At 62.0% G+C, this 24,371-nt stretch overlaps 1 protein-coding gene across 1 annotated transcript; it reads right to left on the bottom strand.

Annotated features, from left to right (window-relative positions):
* Window positions 1-370: 370 nt before the first annotated feature.
* Window positions 371-18,659, bottom strand: TRAF4 (TNF receptor associated factor 4). Its single transcript, XM_048824383.2, has 7 exons — window positions 18,453-18,659; window positions 5,411-5,462; window positions 3,350-3,454; window positions 3,059-3,220; window positions 2,727-2,888; window positions 2,427-2,582; window positions 371-2,276 (listed from the first exon to the last, which is right to left on the bottom strand). Exons 1-7 carry the CDS (start codon window positions 18,593-18,595, stop codon window positions 1,644-1,646), a joined length of 1,413 nt encoding a protein of 470 aa, XP_048680340.2. The 5' UTR covers window positions 18,596-18,659; the 3' UTR covers window positions 371-1,643.
* Window positions 18,660-24,371: the final 5,712 nt, after the last annotated feature.

The raw sequence follows: 24,371 nt of genomic DNA, 5'->3' as shown, positions 1-24,371 counted from the left end.
CATCTGCATGGGTCAAAAAGACCGTTCTGCAAGGTGGACGTTTGGAGGATGGAATGGCTTTTTGGATCGGATGCCCAATTGCATTTCAACATTACGTGATATAGAGAAACTGCCCCACTGCCTGCCTCTCCCCGCCCGCATGGGGTGCCCAGCATGCCATAGCAATGATGTGTCTACCTGGTGGGTTCCCCGAACTCATTGCTAAGACTCTGCTTTAAGTCACACTGCCTCCCCCTCTACATTGCCCCAGCAGAGAGAGGGGTGATCTCATTTGCATATGGCAATTAACTGCAGTTCCTTTGCATGTCAAGCCCCACCTGTGGCCCAACCCCTGCGGAGCGAGGAAGGAAAGGCAGCAGGATCAAACCTGATAAATACAAGAAGAGTTTATTGAAAAAGTGTGAAGGCAGCAGGGCCGGGCAGCTCCGCAGCCAGGACAATAAATAACAGACGCCCTCCCCTCGGAGTGACGCGATATGGAAGACTCCCCGGTGATAAGACACATGCACCCCAGCTCCCCAGCCAGACGCTGGGGCAGGTGCTCACAAAACATGGCTCTGGGTGGAGGGGCCCTGTGCCCTCCGGGGGTCCCTGAGGCAGCAGGAAGGAGACGGAGCCTGGGGACCCTGGCAGCTGCATGCACAGCGCCAGGGGACCTGCCGGTTCCTTGCTGCTGGGGCATCAGGCTCTGGCTGGTCTGTACCTCCCTGTGGGGCTTCCAGAGCACCAGGGGGCTGGTAGCTACAAGGGGACCCCTCACTGGGGCTCCCTTCTTAGGGCTTCATTGCAAAGGCCTCATGGGAGGGGAGGGGATCCCTGCCCCGCTACATGGCTCTTGTGTTGTCCAGGCTTCTCTGGGGCTCTCGGGGGGAGGGGGAATGCCCTAGCTGAGCTGCAGGGCACAGGGGCGAGTCCTGCCCCGAGGCGGGCAGCCTGCAGGGAGCCCCAGGCCTTGCCCCCTCCAGGCACTCAGGAGGGGAGGAGAGCTTGGGTTATATGACCAATGGCCCCAGTGGAGATCAGCTGGATCCACTTTCTCCCCATGGGGTGGCAGCCTAGAAGCCCCAGCTCCCAGGGGGCAATGCCACTGACGCTATCAGGACAGCATGGCTCTACCCCTCCTGCCCTCCGTGGGCACGGCTCCAGGGCTTGCAGGTGCTGGAGGGGGGCTGGGGTTCCCCCAGGCCCAGCTGCAACACTGCCCCACAGAGGCGGTGTTTCACTCTGGTGGGGCGCAGGCTGGGGGCAGCAGTGACCAGCCTGCCTGGGCCCCACGGCTGTCCTGAGGCTGGAGAGCCAGCCCATGGGAACATGTATGAAGGGCAGGGCCCGCTCTCCTTCCCACCCAGTCTGCGGGGCCTCTCCCTGCACCCCACGGCCAGCTCCAGCCACGGCGCTGGGTCTCAGCGGGCGGGGCCCAGGGTGGTTCCAGGCCATGGCTGCTGCAGGAAACCTGCTTGCGACAGTCCCTGCTCAGGAGGGAGCTGCTGGGCCTCTGGGGCGGAAACACCAAGAGGGCCCCAGTCAGACAAGCCCACGGTGCCCTCAGGCTGCTGCAGACCGAGAAAGGCCACGGAGTCGCTGCAACGCAGCTGCGGCCAGGCTGAGCCGCAAGGCCCCTGGCTAACGTCTCCATGCCAGGCTCAGGCCAGGATTCGCGGTGGGATCTCCACCGAGGCCTTGATGAAGACGGTATTGTCCCGCACGTAGTTGCGCTTCTTGATGTCCTCGTGCGAGATGAACTTGGGGTACCCGAAGCCCAGCGTGCTCTCGTCCAGGGAGCTGCGGGAGGCCCCCGGCTTCTGGAAATTCTTCCAGTTGGGGTCAGGGTTGAAGGTCTCGGTGATGTGCTGGGGCTTGGCCAGCGAGGGGTCGCTCTGGTCCAGCAGGGAGAAGGTGACGCGGTAGGAAAAGGGCCACTCCAGGAGGTTGTCGTACTGCCCCGGCAGCACCCGGATGTAGACGGACAGGTGGCTGCCCTCCCCGCTGCCGTTCCCGTTGGGGAACACGGACACCTGCAGCTTGTAGCCGTACCGGTGGGTGTAGAAGGGTGGGCTGAAGAACTCGTAGTTGCTGCGCACTTTGGACTCCTGCAGCTTGCGGGCGTAGTCTGTGATCTTCCAGATCAGGACCCCGTCACTGCTGACCAACAGCTCCTCCACATCCTGCCGCAGCTCCTGGATCTCCTGCCGCTGCCGGCTGACTAGGGAGCACACCATGCCCAGGTGCACCTTGGTGCTCTCGTCCAGGTGCCGGCTCATGGCCAGCTTGGGGCACTGCACGGAGGAAGAAGCAGCCATCGATGGAGTGCAGCACAGAAGAGAGGGAAGGGGCGGTGAGAGCCAGGGCTGGGGAGGGAGCTCCAGCAGGAGCCTGGGTGCTCGGGGCGGTGGCCCAGGCCGGCGGGGGCAGCGGGCAGTACTTACCCGATGTTTGCAGCCAGCGTCTTTGAAGGGGCACAGCACCATGGCTGTGCTGCAGGTCTCCTTCAGGTGCCCGGACAGGTCCTCCCTGGCGACGCTGGGTGTCCCGCACTGGTTGGGGCAGGGCACGGGGTAGCGGGGACACTGGAACTGGTGGCTCTGGGGCAGAGGGGGAGGCGCTGTTAGCTGGAGCAGCGCTTCCCCCAGAGACCGGCTGGGCCCCGACCTGGGCGCACCCAACGGGCTCCCGTGACGCGCGGCCCAGGGAGCAGCACCCCCCGCCCCCGCAGGGCCCCGCCTCACCTGGATGGTGTCGAAGACAAACGGCTTGGTGCAGTAGGGGCAGGGCTGGGTGCGCTTGGGGCAGTCGGCCAGCGTGTGCTGGGGCAGCAGCCGACGCATCAGGCGTGCCCCGCACTTGTTCTCGCAGTACACGCTCTCCTGGGGGCAGGCGCCCTGGTGATTCTGGGGGGCAAGAGCATGCTGAGCTGGGGCCAGGGGGCGTCGCCCGCGGGGCCGTCCCGGCACCACCCCGCCCCTCACGCCAGCCCCCTGCGAGTGGGGGACCCCGTGGGGCCGGCCCCGCCCCCGAGAGGGACCCTGGCTCCCCACACCACCCCTGCCCCGCCCCGCACCTCGTAGGCCTCGCCGGTGAAGTCGCTGGAGCAGAACTCGCACTCGACGCGGCGCTTGGGGCAGCCGTGCTGCAGGTGGCCGGGCAGGTCGCGCCGGCTCAGCTTGGCGCTGCAGCGATTGGGACACGGGATCACGTTGAAGCCGCACGTGCCGAGATGGGGCTGGCGAGACAGGAACGTGAGGGGGGGGGTGCGTCTCCCTCTCTCTCTGGTATCACCGCCCAGTGCCAAACCCGCCTGCACTGCCCCTCCCAGGCCCTGCAGTCACTCCCCAGCCCCCTCCCCGCTCACCTGCAGGTGCTTGATGTGGCCACTCCAGCGGCAGCCCTCCTCGCTGTGGATGCAGCGGATGGTGAGGCCCAGCACCTGCGCCTCCAGCTCGGGGTCCGGGTAGATCTGGGGAAAGGGACATTTAGAGATCGGGGGACTTGCACCCTGGGTCAGAACAGGACCAGGCCCATCCCAGGGGCACCAGCCACGCCCCGGAGCAGGCACCAGGCAGGAGCAGGGCGTTCCTGGCGAGGCCAGGGGGAGTCCTGGGGCCCAAGGCAGACAGTGAGCATGGACACGTCCCCTGCCCCTCACCAGGGTGTTCGTCTCCCCTGCCGGCCCGGTGCCTCCAGGACCAGGCTCCGCCTCAGCCAGGGGCAGGGTCCTGGCTTTGCATCATAGAATATCAGGGTTGGAAGGGACCCCAGAAGGTCATCTAGTCCAACCCCCTGCTCAAAGCAGGACCGATCCCCAATTAAATCATCCCAGCCAGGGCTTTGTCAAGCCTGACCTTAAAAACTTCTAAGGAAGGAGATTCCACCACCTCCCTAGGCAACACATTCCAGTGTTTCACCACCCTCCTAGTGAATAAGTTTTTCCTAATATCCAACCTAAACCTCCCCCACTGCAACTTGAGACCATTACTCCTTGTCCTGTCCTCTTCTACCACTGAGAATAATCTAGAACCATCCTCTCTGGAACCCCCTCTCAGGTAGTTGAAAGCAGCTATCAAATCCCCCCTCATTCTTCTCTTCTGCAGACTAAACAATCCCAGTTCCCTCAGCCTCTCCTCATAAGTCATGTGTTCCAGTCCCCTAATCATTTTTGTTGCCCTTCGCTGGACTCTCTCCAATTTATCCACATCCTTCTTGTAGTGTGGGGCCCAAAACTGGATGGACACAGTACTGCAGATGAGGCCTCACCAATGTCGAATGGAGGGAAACGATCACGTCCCTCAATCTGCTGGCAATGCCCCTACGTATACAGCCCAAAATGCCGTTAGCCTTCTTGGCAGCAAGGGCACACTGCTGACTCATATCCAGCTTCTCGTCCACTGTCACCCCTAGGTCCTTTTCCGCAGAACTGCTGCCGAGCCATTCGGTCCCTAGTCTGTAGCGGTGCATTGGGTTCTTCCGTCCTTCTCCCCCTTCCCAGCGGCTCCACACACAAGCATCATGCCTCTAAATCCACCTGCCCTGAGAGGTGCCCGCCTGAGCCACTGGGCTGCCCGCAGCCTGCAATGCCCTCTCCACAAGGGAGAGGCTGGACGAACCTGCCTGGGAACCACTTAGCTCAGGGTTAAATTAACCCCCTCTCCTCGAGTCCAGGGCTGGGACAGCAGGGGCTGCAGGTCAGGATTGAGGGGCACGGGAGGGGAGGGGAGGGGAGGGCAGGGCCTGGGTCTTGGCTCCAGCAGCATTCTTCAGAGGGCTGGAGGAAACAAGCCAGATGCCCAGGGGGGCTGGCCCAGCTGGGCGCAGGAGCTGTGGCTGGACGTCCTCCCCCCCGTGGGGTCGAGCTGTTTCCTGTTAGGTGGCAGGGGCTCTGCCATGCCAGGGCGGCGAACAAGCAGCCTTTCTTGGGAGAGGAGCCAGTTTCCCAGCACAGCTGCACGAAGGGCTCTCTCGCCTCAGAGCGACGTTGGCATCGCAGCCTGTGCCAGGTGTGCCAATGCACAATCCCAGGGCAGGCTGTGAGGGGAGGGGGTCCCTGTCCGTGACATGGAGACTGTTTGCCAGGTCTATTTGCCACACTGAGTCGCGCAGCCCGACACCCCAGGGAGGCCACCGGCTGAGGCCGTGCGCGGTCCACGCTGCCAGCTCCGTGGGACCTGATGCAGCATCCCCCCGTTGGGGAAGCCCAGGCTGCGGGGAAGGGGGAGATTCAGCACCTCATGCATTGGCTGACCTCCCTGCCGGACGGCTCGCCCCAGCTCTGGGGCCTCCATCCCTGGGCTGCAAATGGATGGGAGGCAGGAGACAAGTGGGAAAATGCTGCAGCCGAGCCCCCTGGCAACGCCCTGCTGGGCACCAAACCCCCCTCCCCATGGCTGAGCTGTCACGGGCAGGGCGGGGCTCTCACCTTCGCATAGTCGAGGGGCAGCTGATCCTCTGGACACTTGAAGACGCCTTCACTGCAATAGAAACGAGCCAAGGTCAAAGCTGGTGGGACAGCAGGGCTCCCCGGGGGCAAAGTTGGAATTTTCTGTCGTTTTTTTAGTAAGTCCCCTGTATGCCTCAGTTTCCCCCACACATGGCACTTCCCTCTGAATAGGGAAAGGGACGAGGTTTGCTCTGAGGGCAGGTGAAGACAGAGGCGTGCGCGTCACCTCCGTCTGAGTCATTTGAAACGTCCCAGCCATGCCCAACGCCCAAGCTCTGCCTGCCCTGCGAGAGGAGCTCAAACCCAGCAAGGGACACAAGTGAACCGAACGCCCCCTTCTCTGCTCAGCCTCCCCCAGCAGCCTCTGGGGTGCATGGCCCCTCAAGCTGGCCCGGCTACTCTTCCACATAGGAGGGAAACTAGCCAAGAGCGGCCTTGTTCTGCCTCACAGCCTGCTGTTCTGCTGGTTGCTCGATGCCACGGGGCGAGAGTGTCAGTGGCTCGAATGCCAGGCTCTGCTTCTCCCGCCGGCCCGACACCTCCCAGGGTGTGACCCACCTCCCCCCCCCAGGCTTTGCAGGGTGGGATGGGCTCATTCCCAGAGCAGCATGGAGCAGTGACCCCATCAGGGCCGGCAGGTTTGTATAATGTTTGGTGATGCCCAGAACAGATCCAAGTCCTGCCGCCCCCCACTCCCCACACATCTGCCTAAGGCTCTGGGAGGGAGTTTGGGTGCAGGAGGGGGTGAGGGGTGCAGGCTCTGGGCTGGGCGCAGTGCTTACTTCGGGAGGCTCCCGAAAGCGACCCACACCCCCCTCTGGCAGCGGCTCTGAGGCAGGGGGCCAGGGGGTCTCCACCCCCGCAGCTCCCAGCCAATGGGAGCTGCGGAGTTGGTGCTGGGAGCGGGGGCGGCATGTGGAGACACCACCCCCGCCCCCGCCCCCCAGGACCATACGGCCGTTCCGCTTTTGGGAGTGGCGCGGAGCGAAGCCGGGCAGGAAGCTGCCTTAGCCCCACTGTGCTGCTGGTGGTGGCAGCCGGGGGCCCCTGGGCCCTTTTACATCGCCCAGGAAGAGACCCGGCCCCAAACATTGGTGGAGCCGAGCCCCCGGGCCCTGAACATTTCTGGAGCATGGGCACCGCGGCCCATATAACCCCATGGGCCCCGGGAGGAAAGCAGGGCAGCTGCTCCCAGTCCTGGGCAGTCAGGGCTCTGCAGGCCAGGCCAACAGGCCCAGCTCCGCCCCATGGTCTGGTGCAGCTCCCCGCAGCCAGGTGCTAAACGCCTCCCAGGCTCCATTAGAGGTGAGAAATCTGCCACCCCACAGCAGGAGCTGGTACCTCTCCCCCTCCCCCGCCCCAGCTGCTCGCCAGATGTTGGGGGGTGGACGTGCTGCCAGGCAGCCCAGGGGCTCCTGGTTTCCAGGAAACCGCCAGCTCTCAGCTCAGTCCCATCCACCCCTGCAGCTCCCCCAGCCTCTGACCCTGGGAGGGGCTGACAGCTCTGCTGGGACGGTGTGGGGGGGGAGTGCTGTGCGTGGCTCAGAGACAGGTCACCCGGGGGGGCAGGGGAGCCCTGGACTGCGAAGGGTCTAGGCACCACACGCGCGGGGGGGGGGGGGATATGGATGACACATACTCTCCAAAAAGAACAGGAGGCCTTGTGGCACCTTAGAGACGAACCAATGTATTTGAGCGTGAGCTTTCGTGGGCTACAGCTCACTTCATCGGATGCATGCAGTGGAAAATACAGGGGGGAGATTTATATACACAGAGAACATGAAACGATGGGTGTGACCATACACACTGTAACGAGAGCTATTACCAGCGGGGGGGGACGGGGGGGACACAGGGGGGACAGGACTTTTTGTAGTGATAACCAAGGTGGGCCACAAGTCCTCCTTTTCTTTTTGCGGATACAGACGAACACGGCTGCTCCTCTGAAACACACTCTCCAGCCTCCCACAGATCCCAGGAGCCTGGACTCGGGGACTCAGCTGGGAAGGTCCCTTGTGCAGTGCCCGGTGCCCATGCCCCGTGCGCCTCGCACAGCTGGCCAGTGATAGCAGCCCAGGTTTCCCCGCACGGGGCAGGTGGCAGCGTTTGCCAGCGGCGCATCTAGCGAACAGGAGCGCGGAGGCAGGCCAGGCAAAGCCGGCTAGTGCCTTCCCCAAACCCAGCGCCCCACCTGGAAACACAGCAGGCTCGCCCCGGAGCTGCCCCCCACCTGCCAGGGCCCAGACACACAGACACCTGCACCCGCGGGAGGAAGGGGAGTCACCCTTGTCCATTGGTCAGCTTCCACAGGCGCCAAAACCTGCGCAAGGCACGGGGGACACTGCACTGGGCCCCACCCCCCAAGACAGCCTGAGTGGGGCTGGGCTGGGCCCTCTCCTGGCAGGCCTGGAGGTGCCCTGGGCGACTGGGCCCCCAGCACAGTGGAGCCTCCCCCAGAGTGCGCCTGAGCCTGCAGCCAGCACCACTGCTCTTTCCCCAAGCCATTGCACGGATCCAGGCAGTTGGGCTTTCCCAGCCCACCCTTCAGGCTTCCCTGGTGAGGAAATGTGCCCTGTATCTGAACCTGGTAATAAGCCTGCCCCCACGTGCTCAGCTCCAGATGTTACCCCTGACCTCTGAGCTCATGGAGCCGGCAGCAGCAAGCCCTCAGCCCCCCAACAGAGCTCCAGGAAAGGAGGGAGCCCCTTGGGTCCCATGGGAAAGGCCTTGCACAGTGCTGGCCCCATCTCCCTGCGCTGACAGCCCACGCTGCCTGGGGTCCTCGTGCAGCATGCGTGCAAGCTGCAGGCAGACCAGGACTGCCACGGCCAGGAGGGGAGAGGGGCCTGGCTGCAGCGACGTGGGGGGCAGGTGCCACAGATCACTCAACCCCCCGAGCTAGTCTCCGCCGGCCAAGCCCTTGCCCCAGGCAGGGCCATGGGGAGCAGGGGCTGCACTCCAGGCCCCAGTAACACCCCCAATTCAGCATACCCAGAGGACACCTTCCCCGCAGGAGGCCAGGACATGTCCAAAAGGTGGGGCTGGCCCTGGCTGCCTCCCCCGCAAGCTCCGTGGGCACAGCTCCAAGCACACGGCTGCCTGTTAGGCCAGGGCAGAGCAAGGCACAGCCAGTGCCAGGCAGGGAGTGTAAACACCTTCCCTGCGTGACAAAGGTCAGTTACGCAGCGGGTGTCACGCCCGCAGGAGCGCCTCCCTGTGAGTCACTGGGGCAGGGTGGGAGTTGACTACGTAAACGTTCCCCTCCCCTGGCACAGGCTGGATTGGCACATGGAGCCTCTGGCCCCCCCTGTGGGTCTCCGCTCCAGAGCCCTGCACAGAGCCAGGCCAGTGATCACTACAGCAGGGCATTTACCTGGCTCACACCCCTTCTCTCCCCCCCTCCCACAGCCCAGGCCCGGCTCAGCCAGCTGCTCCTCCCCTCCCCCAGTTCCCATGGCCTCCTCTCCCCCTCACCAGCTGCTGGGTAAGTTACATGAACCCCTGATGGAAATAAACAGAGACTCCGGAGCGCGGCACCGTATTCCACGCAGTTCGAGCATCCGCCCACTGCTTCCAAGCCCCAGGAGAGACTGAGGGAGGCCAGAGCAGGGGGGCTCCCACCTGGCCCTTGCACAGATTAGGGGTTTTATCAAGGCCCACGAGCCGTGATTTCTGACCCTGGAAATGCCCCTACCCAACCCCCACCCCTAGCAGATGCTGCTTCCTCCCCTGACACCAGATCCCTGCTTAGGCAAGTGCTGCGCAGCTCAGTCCAACTGCCTTCCCCCCATCAAATCCCCCGACAGACATACAGGGATGGGAAAGGCCCAGGCTGCAGCCTGGGAACAGGTGTCCCTTCAGCCAGGCTTCCCGCTGCTGCCAGCCTGGGATTCCCAGTGTGCCGAGACAGCAGCAGTCGCCCCACTGAGATCAACAGCTGCGGCCATCCTGGGCCAAGCACACCAAGAGTCCCACTGTGCCTCGGCCAGCCCCAGGCGCCCGCTCCAGAGGAGGGGTTGCTTCGCCTGCCCTGGGCTCCCCCATGCACATCTGGAGGTGGCGAGGGTGTAGGCCAGCACTGGGCAATGCTCTGCTCTGCCAGCCTGAGCACACTGCCAGCCCCCCAGCTCAGATCCCTGCCCTCTCTCAGGCACTGAGCAGGGAGCCGTGGCTGGAAGACACCAGGGCCCTGAATTGGGGGCCCGATGCAGAGCCCTACAGCCAGTGGTGAAGGGGCAAGGAGGCACCCGTGGCCTGGGCCCAGCACTGCAGAGATTCGACTGCAGAACAGGCCAAGGGCCCGTCGCAGAATCTGCAGCTACGCCTGGGCCAAGACTGTGCAGAAAAATGCCCAACCTTTGCCCTACAGTGAAATCTGCTCCCAAGCCGAGGCCAGAGGAGCTGCAGCCAATACAGGCCGAGGAGCCACTGGGGCTAGCCAGCCCTTCCCTGCCACCAGCGCTTCTCTGCCACCCCGAATCACCAACATGCGGCAGTTCCCTGGCCCACGGATCTCACCTGGGACCACTAGGAGCTTGGCTGCACTTGCCAGATTCTTGGGAGAACCCGGAGCACGAGGAGATTGAGGCTGGGGGCCCGGCCCTTGCCTCCCCCTGCACAGGAACCCTCCTCCACCCAGCTGCACAGCGCCCTGCCTCGCTGGTCTGCCTCAGGCTTGCAACACAGCCAGTCCCACCAGCCTCCCTGTGGCGAGTGTCCAGGACAAGGTCTAGCAGCGAGGCCTGGGGCGCTCGGACACAGCACAACCCGCCTGCCATCGGAACACAGGGAGGCTGGCAGCCACTCTCCAGACATGACAGGGTTACATCCCCGGCAGTGCTACTAAATCACTCAGCCAGAATTAAGAAGCTGCCAGACGAGAAGAGCAGCACGTGACCGTGCATTCCCGGGGCCTGGCCCGCCAGCAACACGCACAGGAGCGATCGGGCAGGGCAGGGCAGGGCAGGCAGCCACAGTGCATTTGCCCTACAGACCTGAACAGCAGCTCTGCTGAACCGTGCTCACGGCAACCAGAACTGCCACCCCTGGGACCACTCAGACTCTGCATCAGAGAGACATCGGGGCCCCGGGCACCGCCACAGCCCAGCCCAGGGGAGGGGACACCCCCCATGCGACAGCCACCTGCCACAGCCCACAGACTCAAGGCTAGAAGGGCCCATCGTGATCTGCTAGTCTGACCTCACAGAACCTCGCCTGCCCACTCCTGTAATAGACCCTGAGCTCTGATAATACTCAGTCCTGCCATGAGGGCAGGGGGCTGGACTAGACGACCTCTCAAGATCTCTCCCACTCCTACACTTCTAGCTGAGTCACTGACGTCCTCAAATCATGGTTTAAAGTCTTCAAGTTACAGAGACTCCCCAATTTACACTAGTTTAAACCTGCAAGTGAACCATGCCCTACGCTGCAGAGGGAGGCAAAAACCTGACCCAGGGTAAAATTCCTTCCTGATCCCAGATATAGTGATCAATTAGACCCTTAGCATGTGGGTGAGACCCACCAGCCAGACACCTGGGAAAGAATTCTCTGTAGTAGCTCAGAGCCCTCCCCATCCAGTGCCCCGTCTCCGGCCACTGGAGGTATTTGTTGCTGGCAGTCACAGTCCCATTGTACTATCCCCTCCACAAACTGATCAGCCTCAGTCCCGAAGCCAGTTGGGTGTTTTCCCCCCTAAACTTGTTGCTGGCCAGTTTATATCCTTGTGCTCACCCTGGCGCTTACCTCCACTAACCCCTCTCCCACCCGGGCCCAGAGAGCTCCCTCGGGCGCCCGGGGAGCAGAGACGCCACCCCAGCAGGAGGATTCAGAGGGTGCCAGCAGCATTTCACACGGACTGGATGGAACAAGCGGGGCCAAGCAACAATTGCAGCCGGGGAGACAGGAGAGGAGCAAGGCAGGGCGCAGGGTTGAGCAGCCGGGCAGGAGACACAGAGTCTGAATGCCAGGCTTTGCAGCCCAGAGGTCTGACTGGGCCAGGCTCCCACTGCAAAGCTGGGATCTCCTACCCATGGCAGGGGCCTCTTTCTGGGGCAACAGCTCCTGTGCTTCCCAGGATGCCCGGTGGAGCTGGACCGGAAACTGCACCTGCCCTTCCCTCATAGTCACTAGTCACACCTCTGTCCGCAGGTGCTACAGGAATACATGGGGGCCCTGGGCAGCTGGGAGAGCGCTGACCAGCCAGGGCTCCCCTTCCCGACTCCCAGGAGTGGTTCACATGTGTCACAGCCTGGCATCCAACTCGCCCCCTGGTTCAGCTTCCAGGCTGGGTTATTTCTACAGGAGGAAAGGCCTTTGCCAATGCCATGGCGCGGATGCCAGGCAGAGCCCTGGCCCCACGGCCTGCTGGAGAACAAGGGCTAGTCAGACCCCTAGCGCTCAGCCCCTATGGTCCCCCGCAGACGCACCAAGAGGGAAACCACCAGGTTTCGGCCAATACGGCTGGGTGGTTTCCTTGCCACCTGAGCCCAGCGCCGTAGGCCGAGCCCGCTTCCCTGCACGGGTCCCAGGCTGCCCAGCTCCCAGTTTGTTTGGGCGCCCGCCGTTCCTGTGGGGACAGTTGCTGGGCAGCGAGGAGAAATAAAGCCCCAGCCTAAGCAGCGGGATACATGGAAGCAGAGCGCTCGCCAGGGAGCCACACACCTGACAGCGCAGCACGGAGCCAGCCGGGCAACGGAACCTGGCCTCCCCGCATGCAGAGGCACCTCCCCCCGGGGACAGACCATGGGCAGAGCCGAGCACTGCAGTACCCGAGAACGGTTCAGACAGCAGCTCCCACAGCTGGGCATAGCTCAGACAGCGCCTCAGCACGTTCCCAGCCAGCCGCCAGCCTCGCTCTGCCTGGATTCCACGCCCAGAGGAGGCGACTAAGCCGAGGGCGAGGATTATGGTACACAAGGGCGAACGAGGCTCCTTGCAAAGGCTGGGGCGGAGCCCGGCCCGGCTGCGCCATGCTAAGCAGTGTGGGAGCCTGGCTCGCGCCAGCAGCCCCACCCCAGACTGGGCACAGGCACATGGCCTAGGCTAGCTCCAGGCGGGAACCCTGCGGCTCCGGCAGCCTAATGCGCTCCCACGCTGGCTGCCATGCACCTCCCCAGCACCAGCGCCGTGCACAGAGCAAGGGTTAACCAGCACAGAGAGGAACAGGCTGCAGGCCCCCACGGCAGGGCGGGGGAGAACAGACATAATCCCCAACAAAGCCTGCTCACTCCACCACGGCTGGCTGGGCAGAGAATGTGCTGAGGCAGCAGTTAGGGAGTGAAGTCCTTGCCTTTGACCGTCCCTGAACACTGCGTGGTCTGGGGCTGGGCTGCCCAAGGGGGAGGAGGGTCACAGCACTCTCCCTGGGACCCTGCTCTGTTCCAGGCCCCAGCAGCGAGCTCAGCCATGCACCCTGCCCAACGCATCAGTTACCAGAGACTGACCCGAGCCCACGCCCCTTGCCACACCGCGGGGGCTGGGCAGAACAGCAGCCCTGCAGCAGGGTCAGCACCTTCCGAGGGTCCACAGAGATCCCCTAAGGCAGCATGACATGCGAGAGCCAGGGACGGAACCCACGAGTCCTGACTCCCAGCCCCCTGCTCTAATCCAGTAGACATCTCCCCTCTCTGACATTAGAAATCCTAACTCGAGCCAAGAGCTGGACGCAGGCCCCAGGCAGCATCAGTGCAGGTGACCCAGGGAGATAAGTCAGCTTCCAGCTGCCCCCAGTCACGTCCTAGTCACCCCCTCCACGGCACCATAGGATGGAAGGAGCCTCCCTTGAGAAACCCCCAGTTTTGCACAAATTAGGTTCCTCTTGTCTTCATGTGGCACTTGCCTGGCTCCTCCCAAGAGCCCGCGGCCTTGGGGACTCTCCAGCTCTGCTCAGCAGAAGGTTGCCCTGATGGAGGGGTCACCCCACAGAGGGTGGGGCCCCTCTCTGACTTGGCAGACTGGGGCTGGGGTCAGGGGCTGTTGACTGGGACCATCTGACAACAGAAACAGACAGTTTACCATGTTTATACAGGGCTCAGCTCCTTAGTGCAGCCCCTGAGGCCCGGCCTCACTCCGCTCCCAGCCCTGTGCCAGCTCGGTCCTGGACCAAGCAATCACAAAACACTTTCCCAATTCCTGGCTACGCAGCCAGCCCAGCAAGACTGGGCATGCCCGGCCCCCACACCACCAGGAGGGCTGAGCGCCACGGGGGACGGGGAGACACTGCTCTGAGCTGCAGCCAGCCCTCGCTCCTTTAGCCCAAAAGACGGGAGCACATCCCCCCACACCTCCAAACAGCCAAGAGACCAAGGCGCAGAGCCCAGTGAGCTCATACCCTGCCAGGACACTCCGCACCAGCCCCTTTGGGGAGTGGGGCCGCTGGCGGAGGGGAGCGCATTTCCCATGGCCAATAGCCCCACCAGCAGGAGGGGATGCCGCACCCCGGGACAGGCTCCTGCAGGAGTGGGCGCTGAAGGGGGAGCCCAGAGGAGGACAGTTCCTCCCCTACAGGAGCTGTGGTTCTCCCAGCCGTGGTCTGTGCAGCTCCCGCGAGAGGAGTCCATACACCTTGAGTGCACGAGACCAGGTTTTTTTTGGCTAGCAGCATCCCTCAGGGCCACACACGTGCTCTGTGCCTCCTCAAGCTCCCAGACAGCGGCCAGGCGGCAAATCCCCCCTCCCCCCACAACTCAAACCCAGGCAGCCGAGGGCTCCTGAGAGCAGGGCCAAGGGCTGGTGATGCATGGCGGCATCACAGATGGACACGGGTAGCTCACCAGCGCCGGTCCTGCCAGGCCAGGGGGGCTTGGGCTGCAGGAGAAGCCTGTAAGTCTCAGGAGGGGAGGTGCCTTGCTGGGAGCAGGGAACATGCCCCAGTGACTGTGAAGAGAAGACCTCCCCTGGGGCAGTGCCGATTTCAGCCCCAATCTGTTCATGGGGCCAGCGGACATCTTGATACAGACGATGGGCCTGGCTCAGACAGAGCCTCATCCACTGGGCCGGGGCCAACGCTCATGGCAGCATAGTGCTGGGCCAGGAAGCATCAACGTCCTTCCCTGTCCCCCGTTCCAGGAAGGGCTGGGAGGACTTGCTGTGCCTATGGGAAGGCCCCGAGTTCCCTCAGCACAGAGCTGCAACCCCTGAGGAGCTGTGGTGTCAGAGATGAGGTTGGCTGTGCGGGGTCCTTCCTTGGGGCCCCGTCTGACGCTCTGTGGGGTTCAAGGCGACGCTGGCCTGGCCATTTGGAGGGTTCTGACGCTCACCGTCTGGGCGCTGACGAGACCTTCGTGGACTGTCCCAGAGAGTGGAGTTTCAGCCTCATGAGTCCAGAGAAGGATGAGGATGCTGAGCATCTGCTGGGAATGTGGGATTCTCACAGACAGAACAGGTCCCAACTGTGCCCATTGTCAGGGGAACCAGTCCATGGAAGGAGGGCTAAGCCCTGGGGCTTGATTCCTTCGCTACAGAGACCCTGTACGGTGAGGGTCTGTGCTGGGGGAGGGGGTGTAACCAGAGAATTTCAGGCCACAGTCACCCTCAGCCCATAGTGGTCAGGAGCGCCGAGGTTCTCAAGGCGCTTAGTCTGAGCTAGGAACGTGCAGGTTTGACGTGCGCCAGGTTCGGTCTCACTGCCACGGGCATTAAACAGAAACGGACACAAGTCAGAGCCACCCCTCCTGTTATGCCCCCGTGCGGGAGCACAAGGTGCACACGCAGCCCTGCCAGTCACAAAAAACCAGGCCTCGTGTGCGAGGCACGTGCACCCCTGTAGTGGGATCTGTGCCGACACGCTCAAGGCAGTAGCCTGGGTTCTATTCCTGCTCACAGGCACCAGGGCCAACTTTGGGCTCCTCATTACTCAGGCTCAGGGTTTAGTTAAACTCTGGACAACGCCACAGAGACTCAGTCTGGTGTGCTGGTCAGTGGGCCTGGGCATCGCAGTCACAGGGAGCATGGCCATGGCCCGGGGCCAGCCGTGGGTCCTGGCACCAACCTGTGCTCTAGTCCTCCCCCACTCCGACACTCTGCACACCAGGCACCCAGCTCAGCCCCAGAGGGTTCTGCAGTCCCAGAGACCCCACAGCTGCCTGCTTTGCACTTGGTGACAGTGGAGTTGGGCACCAAGGGGTTAAACACGAATTGTTCTACACAAAACAGCCCTCAGAGGTGGAGGGGCTTCCTTGGCCCCCAGCCCTGCCCTGAGGGAGGGGGGACCGCAGCCCCCCAGACGGGAGCTACAGGCTGCTGAGGTGTGTCAGGCTGGAGAACATGACTGAACCAGGCCCCCGCCTGAGCACCGACAGCCAGAGCCGCCTCTCACCCCGCCGGGCCTCATTCAGGAAGCAGGAGGCAGAGGACTGGCTGGTGGTGCTGGAAGCAGCTGGCTCTGGGAGTGTTCAGAGGCGCACGCCAGACTTCCCTGGCGAGGCTGTGGACAGCTGGCTAGCCCGAGAGAGATCCTGCCTGCCCGGCGGGGACGGGGGGGCCAGGGACGGCACATGCCAAGCCCTGGCAGCACTTTGGCAATCCATAACCGCTCAGCAAGCCTGTGGGAAGCTGCTGCCACAGGCGACCCCTCCAGAACCCCATGGCTCAAGCATGCTTCAACAGCAGGGTTTAGATGCTGTGGTGTGGACAGGGCTCACACCAGTGGGTGCAGAGCTCCATCTCTGGTGAAGGGCACAATCCTGCCAGGAGGATGGAGTCTCACAGCAAGGAGAGGGGCAGGGCTGTGGAAGAAAGGCAAGGTGCCCGAAGGAAAACCGCTCGCCCTGAAGCTCCCACCTACGTCCCCACACGCACACGTTTAATCCCAATTTGAAGACTCTGCTTTTTAGGTCAGTGTTGCAATTGCTGAGAGCTAAGCTGGGCTGGGGCTCTTAAGGGATGTCCGGCAAGGGCTGAAATAAATCCCATTTGGCACACTTATTTCCCAGCAGTGTCCCCAGCACAAAGGCGCAGGGATCCCGAAGGCCCTGAGTGCACCGGGAACAGGACCGACCATGCTAGCTACACACTGTGCAACACACAAAAGGCTCCTCTCTACCCACTGCCACTGCATGGGCTGCTGAGCCCGCACTGCCTCTCAGAGCCTCTATCCCTGTCCCCTGACCACAGACCAGGTCTCTCCTAACCCAGTGCACAGCTCCCAGCCCTGCCCACATCTGCAGCTGCTGTATTGTGATCTGTAGCACTGGGACCCCGCTGTGCCAGGCGCTGTACACACACAGCCCAGGTTCTCAGCAGGGTCTTCCCATTTCCAGGGGCTTTTTCACAGCACCAGACCCTGAGAGAACACTGTAGCCAAACCACCACATGGAGCTGAAGGGTCTGGGGGCAAACAATCCTATGGGCCTGCAGCAGGGTGGGATGTAGCCTGGCTGAGCTCTGGCTCCTCAGAGAGGGTCTTGTCGTGGCCAAGGGTTTCCCCTCCCCACTTTTGGAACCCACTTCTGCAATAAAGTGGCTGTCGCGTCCCCCCCGCCCCCCACCCCATAGCAGGGAACCAGCTGGTCTTCAGTCAAACGGAGGAGGGCCCAGGGTGGCATGGAGCTGCAGCTGCTCAGCTGGGCACATAGCCAGCATGTTTGCAGGGTCCTTCCCACTCCCAGGCCACACGGGGCAGGCAGAGAGGGCAGCAGTGTGACTGGTATCAGGGAGGGATGTTCAGACAAAGGGTGCAGGGGGCAGAGTGCAGAACGGACTGGCTGGTGCCACCACCGAAGGCAGAGCCTGGAATGCACCAGAGTGTGAACCTGCCAGGACTGAGGGGTTAACCCCCCACCCTCGCCCCAGCAGACCGAGACTGAGCCCGAGACTGAGCCCACGGGTGGGAAGCGAGTGAGAACTCAGAGCCACGAGCAGGACAGCCCCCAGCTGGGAGAAACAGGAGTCTGTATACCCTGGGCAGGGCCCCCCTGGTCCCTCACCATGTAGAGAGCACCCGGCTTCTCGCTCCGCAAACGTGGGCCACAACGCCTACCACCACCCTGGACGTGGGACAGGGCGGGGGGACAACGGGGACATCTCCACTGTGGTGCCCCCTTGCAGGGACCCAGCCTGGAAACGGGGGGGGAGGGGGGGCAAGACTGCCATTACCCACAGGGACTCCCATCCTCCCTTCACAAGGCTGGGGCACAACGGGAGGGAGGGCAGGCTGGGACGTGCCGGATTGGGCAGAACATGCAGTTAAGTGCGTGTCCCTCCTGCAAGCCAGGCCGGCTGGGACAGGAGAAGCCGGGGCGCGGCAGGGCGCAGCTCCCAGCCCTGCTACACCCAGGTCGCTGCCTGCCGGAGCCGGCGGCCCGGGCGGAACAGCCACGTGGCCGGGGCGCTCCGGGCAGGTGTGAAGACTCAGGAGGGACGTGACCCGACCCCGTGTCGAGCCTCGCACCCCCCCCTCGCACCCCGGGGGGCTGGGCAACGCCTGACACTTGCCCCCCCCCCCGCTGCACACACGGCCCCCCCCGTTCGTGCTGCCCCAGGCCCCCGAGCCGCGCACAAGAGGGGCCGAGAGGGGGGACGTCCCGCCCGGGGACAATCTCCGCACCTGCCCGGGGACGTCACGAAAGCGGCGAGTTTCGGCCCCTCCTCCCGCCGCGCGCGGAGCCGAGCCGAGCCGAGCCGGGCCAGGCAGCGGCGACCGCCCGGGGCGCTGCGGAGAGGCCGGGCCGCTCCACCCGGGGGTCCCGGGGTCCCGGGTCCGGGGGTCCCGGGTCCGGGGGGGGGCGGCGAAAGCGCCGGGCCAGGCGGGCACCAGAACAAACCGCCCGGGGCAGGAGCCGGACTCGCCCCCCCCCCCGCTGCCCCGGGCGCGGAAATCCCGGGGGGCTTTGCCCGGGGGGGCCCCGCCAGCCCGGCTCCGGCCCAGCCACGAGACCCCCCCCCCCCCCGGCCCCGGCGAGCAGCCTGGGGAGCCCCGCACGGTCCCAGCGCCGGCCCGCGAGAGCCGCGAGCCCGGGGGGTTCCGGGGGGGGCCCCCCGGGCCCGACGCAACAAAGGGATCTCTGACGTCACAACCCCCCCGCACCTGAGGAACTCCTGCAGGCAGGTGTCGCAGAAGCGGTGGCCGCAGGTGGAGACCTGCACGGGCTCCCGCATGGCCTTGCCGCACAGCGGGCACAGCAGCCGCCGCTTCGGCTTCTCCAGGAACTTGTAGTCGAAGCCGGGCATGGTGGGGCCGCGCCGGGGCCGCCGCTCGCCCAGCGCCTGCCGGGCACCGACTGGGGCCGCGCCGCGCGGCGGCTCCGGGGGCAGGCGGCGGCCCCGCCCAGGGCGGCCCCGGGCTCCGCGCGGTCCTAGCGCCCGGCCGCGCCCCGCCCCGCCCCCCTCGGGGAGCGAGCAGCGGCTGGGGGGGTTCCCGGCTCGGCCCCCGGGGGCAACGCCACAGCGGCTGGCAGAGCAGACACCGCGCTCCCCCCCCCCCCCCGCCTAGGGCTGCTCCCCCCCACCACGGTTGCCCGGTCAACGCAAGACTTCGCTCAGGGGGGTCACAGCCCCGGGTCCGGAGTCCCCAGAGCCAGGCCAGGGCCACCCCCGGTCCCTTCCAGTGGGCATGGCCCGGGCCGGGGAGCCGGGTCCGGTCTAGTCTTGGCTCTGCCACGTGCTCCCTGGGAGCAGGACAGTGGGGTGGGAGGAGGTATTGTTTCATATTCTCTGTGTGTATATAAAGTCTGCTGCAGTTTCCAGGGTATGCATCTGATGAAGTGAGCTGTAGCTCACGAAAGCTCATGCTCAAATAAATTGGTTAGTCTCTAAGGTGCCACAAGTCCTCCTTTTCTTTTTGCGAATACAGACTAACACGGCTGTTCCTCTGAAACACTGACACCCTGTGCCTCAGTGTCCCGCACTGGGCTCTTTACTTACCTGCGCCGGGAGGAGTCATTAGCTCTGGTCGGCCACGTGCTTTGAGACTGGCGCGTCTCCGGGGGTGGCCACGCTCCCAGGCCAGGCCCAGCACCCGGGTGGCGGGGGAGGGGCGGTGGTTTCTCCCTGTCTGGCGCCCAGCAGCGGGCTAACCACACTCCCGCTCCCCCCCCGCCCCCGGCCCCGCTGCACCGACCCCTGAGCTGCCGCACCCCGCGACGGGCGGGGAGGAGGACGCCACCTAGTGATCACACCTGTTACCGGCACAAGTTACTAAACCAAACACATCTGGAGCAAGGTGTGACTACTGGCAGTGGTTCTCACACTGGGGGTCAGGACCCCATTTTAATGGGGTCACCAGGGTTGCCTTAGAGTTGCTGGGGCCCAGAGCCCAAGGGCTTCCACCCTAGGTGGCAGGGCTGGGTTACAGGGCCCCTGCCTGGGGCTGAAGCCCTTGGACTTTGGCTCCCCCCCTCCCCCCGGGGCTCAGGCTTCAGCCCCCTCTTCTGGGATGGTGTAGTAGTTTTTGTTGTTGGAAGGGGGTCGCAGTGCAATGAAGTTTGAGAACCCCTGCGCTAGACAATCCTTTTCAGATGACTACGGTGCTGCGTGGCTACAGGCACTGGGGTGGACACTCAGGACCTAGAGAGCAAAAGATCTGCAGTGACCCCTGTGGCTAATCTCAAAGAACTGTTTTGTTCGCTCCTGAGACCTGTACAGCCACCCCCACTGAAGGACAGTTGCCCCAAAGCTGGGCCTTGGGGGGCATGCTGATGAGGGCAAAAACAATCCCGTTCCCTATTTCTCAGAGCAGAGAACATCCCATTTCTCTCCATCACTCTCCATGCAAACCATCAAGACTCTTGGCTTAGCCCCTCTTCCCCGCCACTGGGAGTTGGGGGCCCTGCTCGGACTGCATGGGTACCTATGCCCAGCAGGCAATAGCCTTCCTGCCCCGCGTCTCACCTTTTTCTCAAAGAGGTTGGAGGGAGGATAAAAGATGCAAGGAGCAGAGCCAGACTAAAGTTGCCACCCTCCAGCCTCCACTTGCTGCTCTCAGAAACCAAAGCAGCATGTAAGAATGTGTGTCCCTTCCCCCAGAGGCTGGCAGAACAGGTCCAACCACCATTTGGTGCCCACAGGCTAACAGGGTGAGGAGCAGGTGTCTGGAGCCTAACCCGCCCGTGCTCTAGTCCTTGTCTCATTGAGGGTAGTGGTGGCTATGGTAACTTTTGGGTTTAGTTTTCAAATAGCAAATGGAACACGGAGGGATTCCTGGGGGAAATGCTAAGTGAGTAAATCCCCATCATGACACTTGCTACACATGTTCTTCTCCCCAAAAAGTCGTGTTAAAATCTGCCAGGGTCTGCCTGGTGGGAGCAAAACCCGGCCCCCCAGCATTTGCTAGAATCAAGGCAGGCACAAAACTAGTGGGGTATAGGCTGCAGCCCCCACATACACAGCCTGGGGTGGGGGTGGGGAATGATATCCCAGGGAATCAGGTTCTGTGCTAGCAGCTTAATCTGCCACATGCATGGTGTTACCCTACCTGCTGTCAAGCAACTGGATATATGACAGATGGGTTAAATGAACGGGGCATCCAAATTTAAAGGAGGGTCTCTGCCAGTGCATGCCAGGAGCGCACTGGGATCCCTCTCCAGCAGACTGGGCACCCGTGTGACTTGAACTACAGGCCCTCAACAGCTCTGGCTGATAGGAGAGGACTGGTCTCCAGCCACACACTAAGACGACAGGCAGGAAAGGTTAACACACGGGCTTTGTGAAGGCAGTAAGCTGGTGGCAGAATGGGCTAAACTTTAACCAGCAGGAATTTGCTCCCTCACTTTCCCAGAGCTCCTGGAAATGCTACATGTGAGAGATTAACCATGGGTGGCCTTATGAGAGCAGGCTGGGAAATGCCATTAGAATACTGGACATATCTGGAGCTTGTCGATTGGCCCCCAACGATGTCCCACCCGGTCTGGCATGCTGGCTGCATGGCCCATGGCATGTGGGTAACTATTCTTCCCATTCTGTTTTCTAGTAGCCATAAAACTCTTCAGGCCGCGCATTCCCTTTCTGGTTCTGCCACTGACTCACAGCATGACGGGCGTGCTTAGGTGCCTCTTGCATTGCAGTTCAGCCAGTGTCAGGGAAGCCAGATACAATGTGATTATCCCCTAAGCCCTCCTATAGCATAGATGGCTCTTAATTGTATTCTGTAGGCAAAAGAGCTAAGGCCTTCACCGTGTCCAAGCTTTAGCTCGCTTTGGGAACACAGTTAGGGTCCTGTCTACACCACAAAATGGACCCATGTTGTTCAGTTGGCACTCGAGTTGTGGTCTAGCCTAGGCTGGGGCATGGCTGTGAAAGCTGGTTCCATCCCCCTCAGGCCGGCCAGAACAGGATAGAACGTGCTCCTCCAGCCATAACTCCATGTAAACCATCTCTGCACACAGCTTTAAAAGGGAGGGGGGTTCTAACTGCGCTGTGTCGGTGTCCCATGCGGAGAATGGGGACAGAACTTAGCTAGCTCACAGAAGTATGTGCAGCTCCATTAACGGAGGCCTGCGAGCCCCATGGGACTCTCCGATGAAAGGCGCTAGCAGGCTAGAGAGTCACTATTTCTGTTTATTGCACTTTGATGTTTAAAACTACTCAGCCTCTAAGCCCACTGCAGAGAGCATTTCTGACTCATTAGCTAGTGGGAACACGAAGTCATCAGAAGGAACCGGCTGGAGAGATGGGACAGCCTGAAGTGAGGAGTCCCTGTCCCTGCCATGGGGTTTACAAACAGGAAAGATCAGCCCATTTCAGAGCCTGATCACTATCAGATATTGTGTGTCTATGGCTCCCTCAGGCCCAAATGCTTCTAGGCACATCAGTAGTAACTAGAAATACCTCTTAAACACGGGCAATACATGACCTCACTCCAGTCACCACCAGAGCAGCTACTGTACTTATAACCTCTCAACTACCCTGACATATCACTCCCAGACAGACAGGCAGTCCTCCTACACCCAGTGCCCCCAACAGCCCATCACAACCCACCTACAAACACACACACACTCTCTCTCTCTCTCTCTCCAACTTTCAACTGAGAACAGAACAGAGCGGCCTGGGATTTCACCAGCTCCCTAGGGATTTTCTACTTCTTGAGTCCCTCCCCTCCCTCTTCCTGGTGTTATCATCCCTTCACACAGGGAGAGCTGATTATGGATGCTGCTCCACTCCCGGGAGATGCTTAGGAGAGCTACAGAAACTACATAGTACAGAGTTTCGTGGCCCTTCCCAATCCCGCCACTGCTGAGTCCCTAGGCCAAGTGATGGACCTTCAGCTTTTCTTCAGGAACGTGGACACTGCACAAGATCCACCTCAAGCTGGAGAGAACAGGAGGGAAATGGGTTGCCTCGGCAGCCTTCCCCTTTCCAGCATCATCTCCTGAACATGTTCTTTTTTCTGTCCGTCCTCCGGAGCCTCACCAGGGATAGTTGAGGGACACTGCTGCTCCGGAACAGTTCCGTGGCTGAGCTATCCTCTTCACCAGGACAGGGCCCATCTCTCCTCTATGCGCTCCATGTCCCTCTCCTGCTGCTGGCCCCGTGGAAAGTGCTCTGGCTTTGGAAGCGAGCTGCGAGTAGGGGGCGCGCATGAAAGGGGCGTGTGCACTTCAGTGCCTGTGGATCCGGGGCTCCTTGCCCTTGGCTGGGATATGCTGCTAGAGGAATGTATTCTAGCCCCAGCTCCTCTACACATAGGACTAAGAACAAGCCCACAAGCCGCGGCATAGGATAAGCGGGAGCTTTCACTGGGGTAGCATGAGCTTGTGCGGGGAGCAATGCACAGGCTTGAGGGATGGAATGGCCTGTTAGCTCTGGCTGTTGTGCCTCAGGGAGGGAGGACATGCCTCAGCCTGTAGTTCTGAGAGCTCTAGTGTTGTTCTGGGGCCTCTTTGTTTCTTTTCCGATCTGGGTCACAGTCCAGTATTAAATTCTTCAAATGACCTTGCTGAACTCCGGGGCATCAAAGATTAACTCCAGTGCTCAGCAAATACCAACAGTGGTTGTGAATTCCTGCTGGCTCTGGCCTTAGCTTGGGGCTGCAACACCCCAAACTCCACACACACCAAGGTGTGACATGAGTGAGAATCAATGGGGTACGGTGTCCATACGTCCCAATTTGGCCAGGACAGTCCCTTTTTTAAGCCTTGTCCTGGTTGTCCCGACTTTTTTGACAAAACAGGGCGTTTGTCCTGTTTGCTCTTGCTGCCTGATGATCAGTTGGCAAAAGCAAACTGGACAAAGTGGGGCAGGAGAGCACCAATGCCAGCCCCACATGGGAGGGAGGGCTCAAGAAAGTGGCTCGGGCCAGATCAACCCCACGCACAGTGGGGAGAGGGGGCCTTGGGCTGGTCCTGTGCAGTGTCCCGCTTTCCCTTTGGGAAAATATAGTCACCCTACAAGGGAGATTACTGGGGTCTTCCCCTCTGGGAGCACATTGTTAATGAGCTGGCTCCTCACCTTATTACAGTCCCTAATGCCGCCATCCCCCATGGGCTCTGCTGAGAAATGGCCCTTCTGTAGGCTATAAAACAACATCTCTTATGCAGTAAAAGCATGAGAGGCTCCGGAAGTGGAGCTGGTGCCAGCAGGTTTCACCTCGGCGGGCACTTTGCCTTGGGGAGGATTGGCAGGTACTTCACCTTTGGGAGGAGCTGTTTTGCTCCAAGGGGACATAGGAAACCAGGTGGCTGGTGTCGGACTTTCCAAGGGACTGGTTTATGGAGCATGTGCAGTGATCTCAACTCCATACTTTATTGGCAGGAGAGGCTGTACAAGTGCTGCCAAAGTGCAGGACAGAGACCTTGTGCTGTCAGAGGCAGACATGGTTCATCAGGGAGCTGCCCTGCCTAGGTTATGGAGTCACAACCCTCCTGTCCAGTGGCCATTCCTGGCCAGTTCTGACCCTCTGGCAAGTCTCTCCAGAGGCAAGAATAGCATCTCCCTCCAGGAAGGCTCCATTTTCCCTCAGCTCTGGGTTGGAAAGCAGACTGGCCAGGCTCTTCGGAGGGAATCTCTCACC

Source organism: Caretta caretta, chromosome 17, assembly GCF_965140235.1.
Source record: "Caretta caretta isolate rCarCar2 chromosome 17, rCarCar1.hap1, whole genome shotgun sequence".
Taxonomy (NCBI): Eukaryota; Metazoa; Chordata; order Testudines; family Cheloniidae; genus Caretta; species Caretta caretta.
Note: the sequence above shows the minus strand (reverse complement) of the source record. Positions and strands in the feature narration are given on the sequence as shown.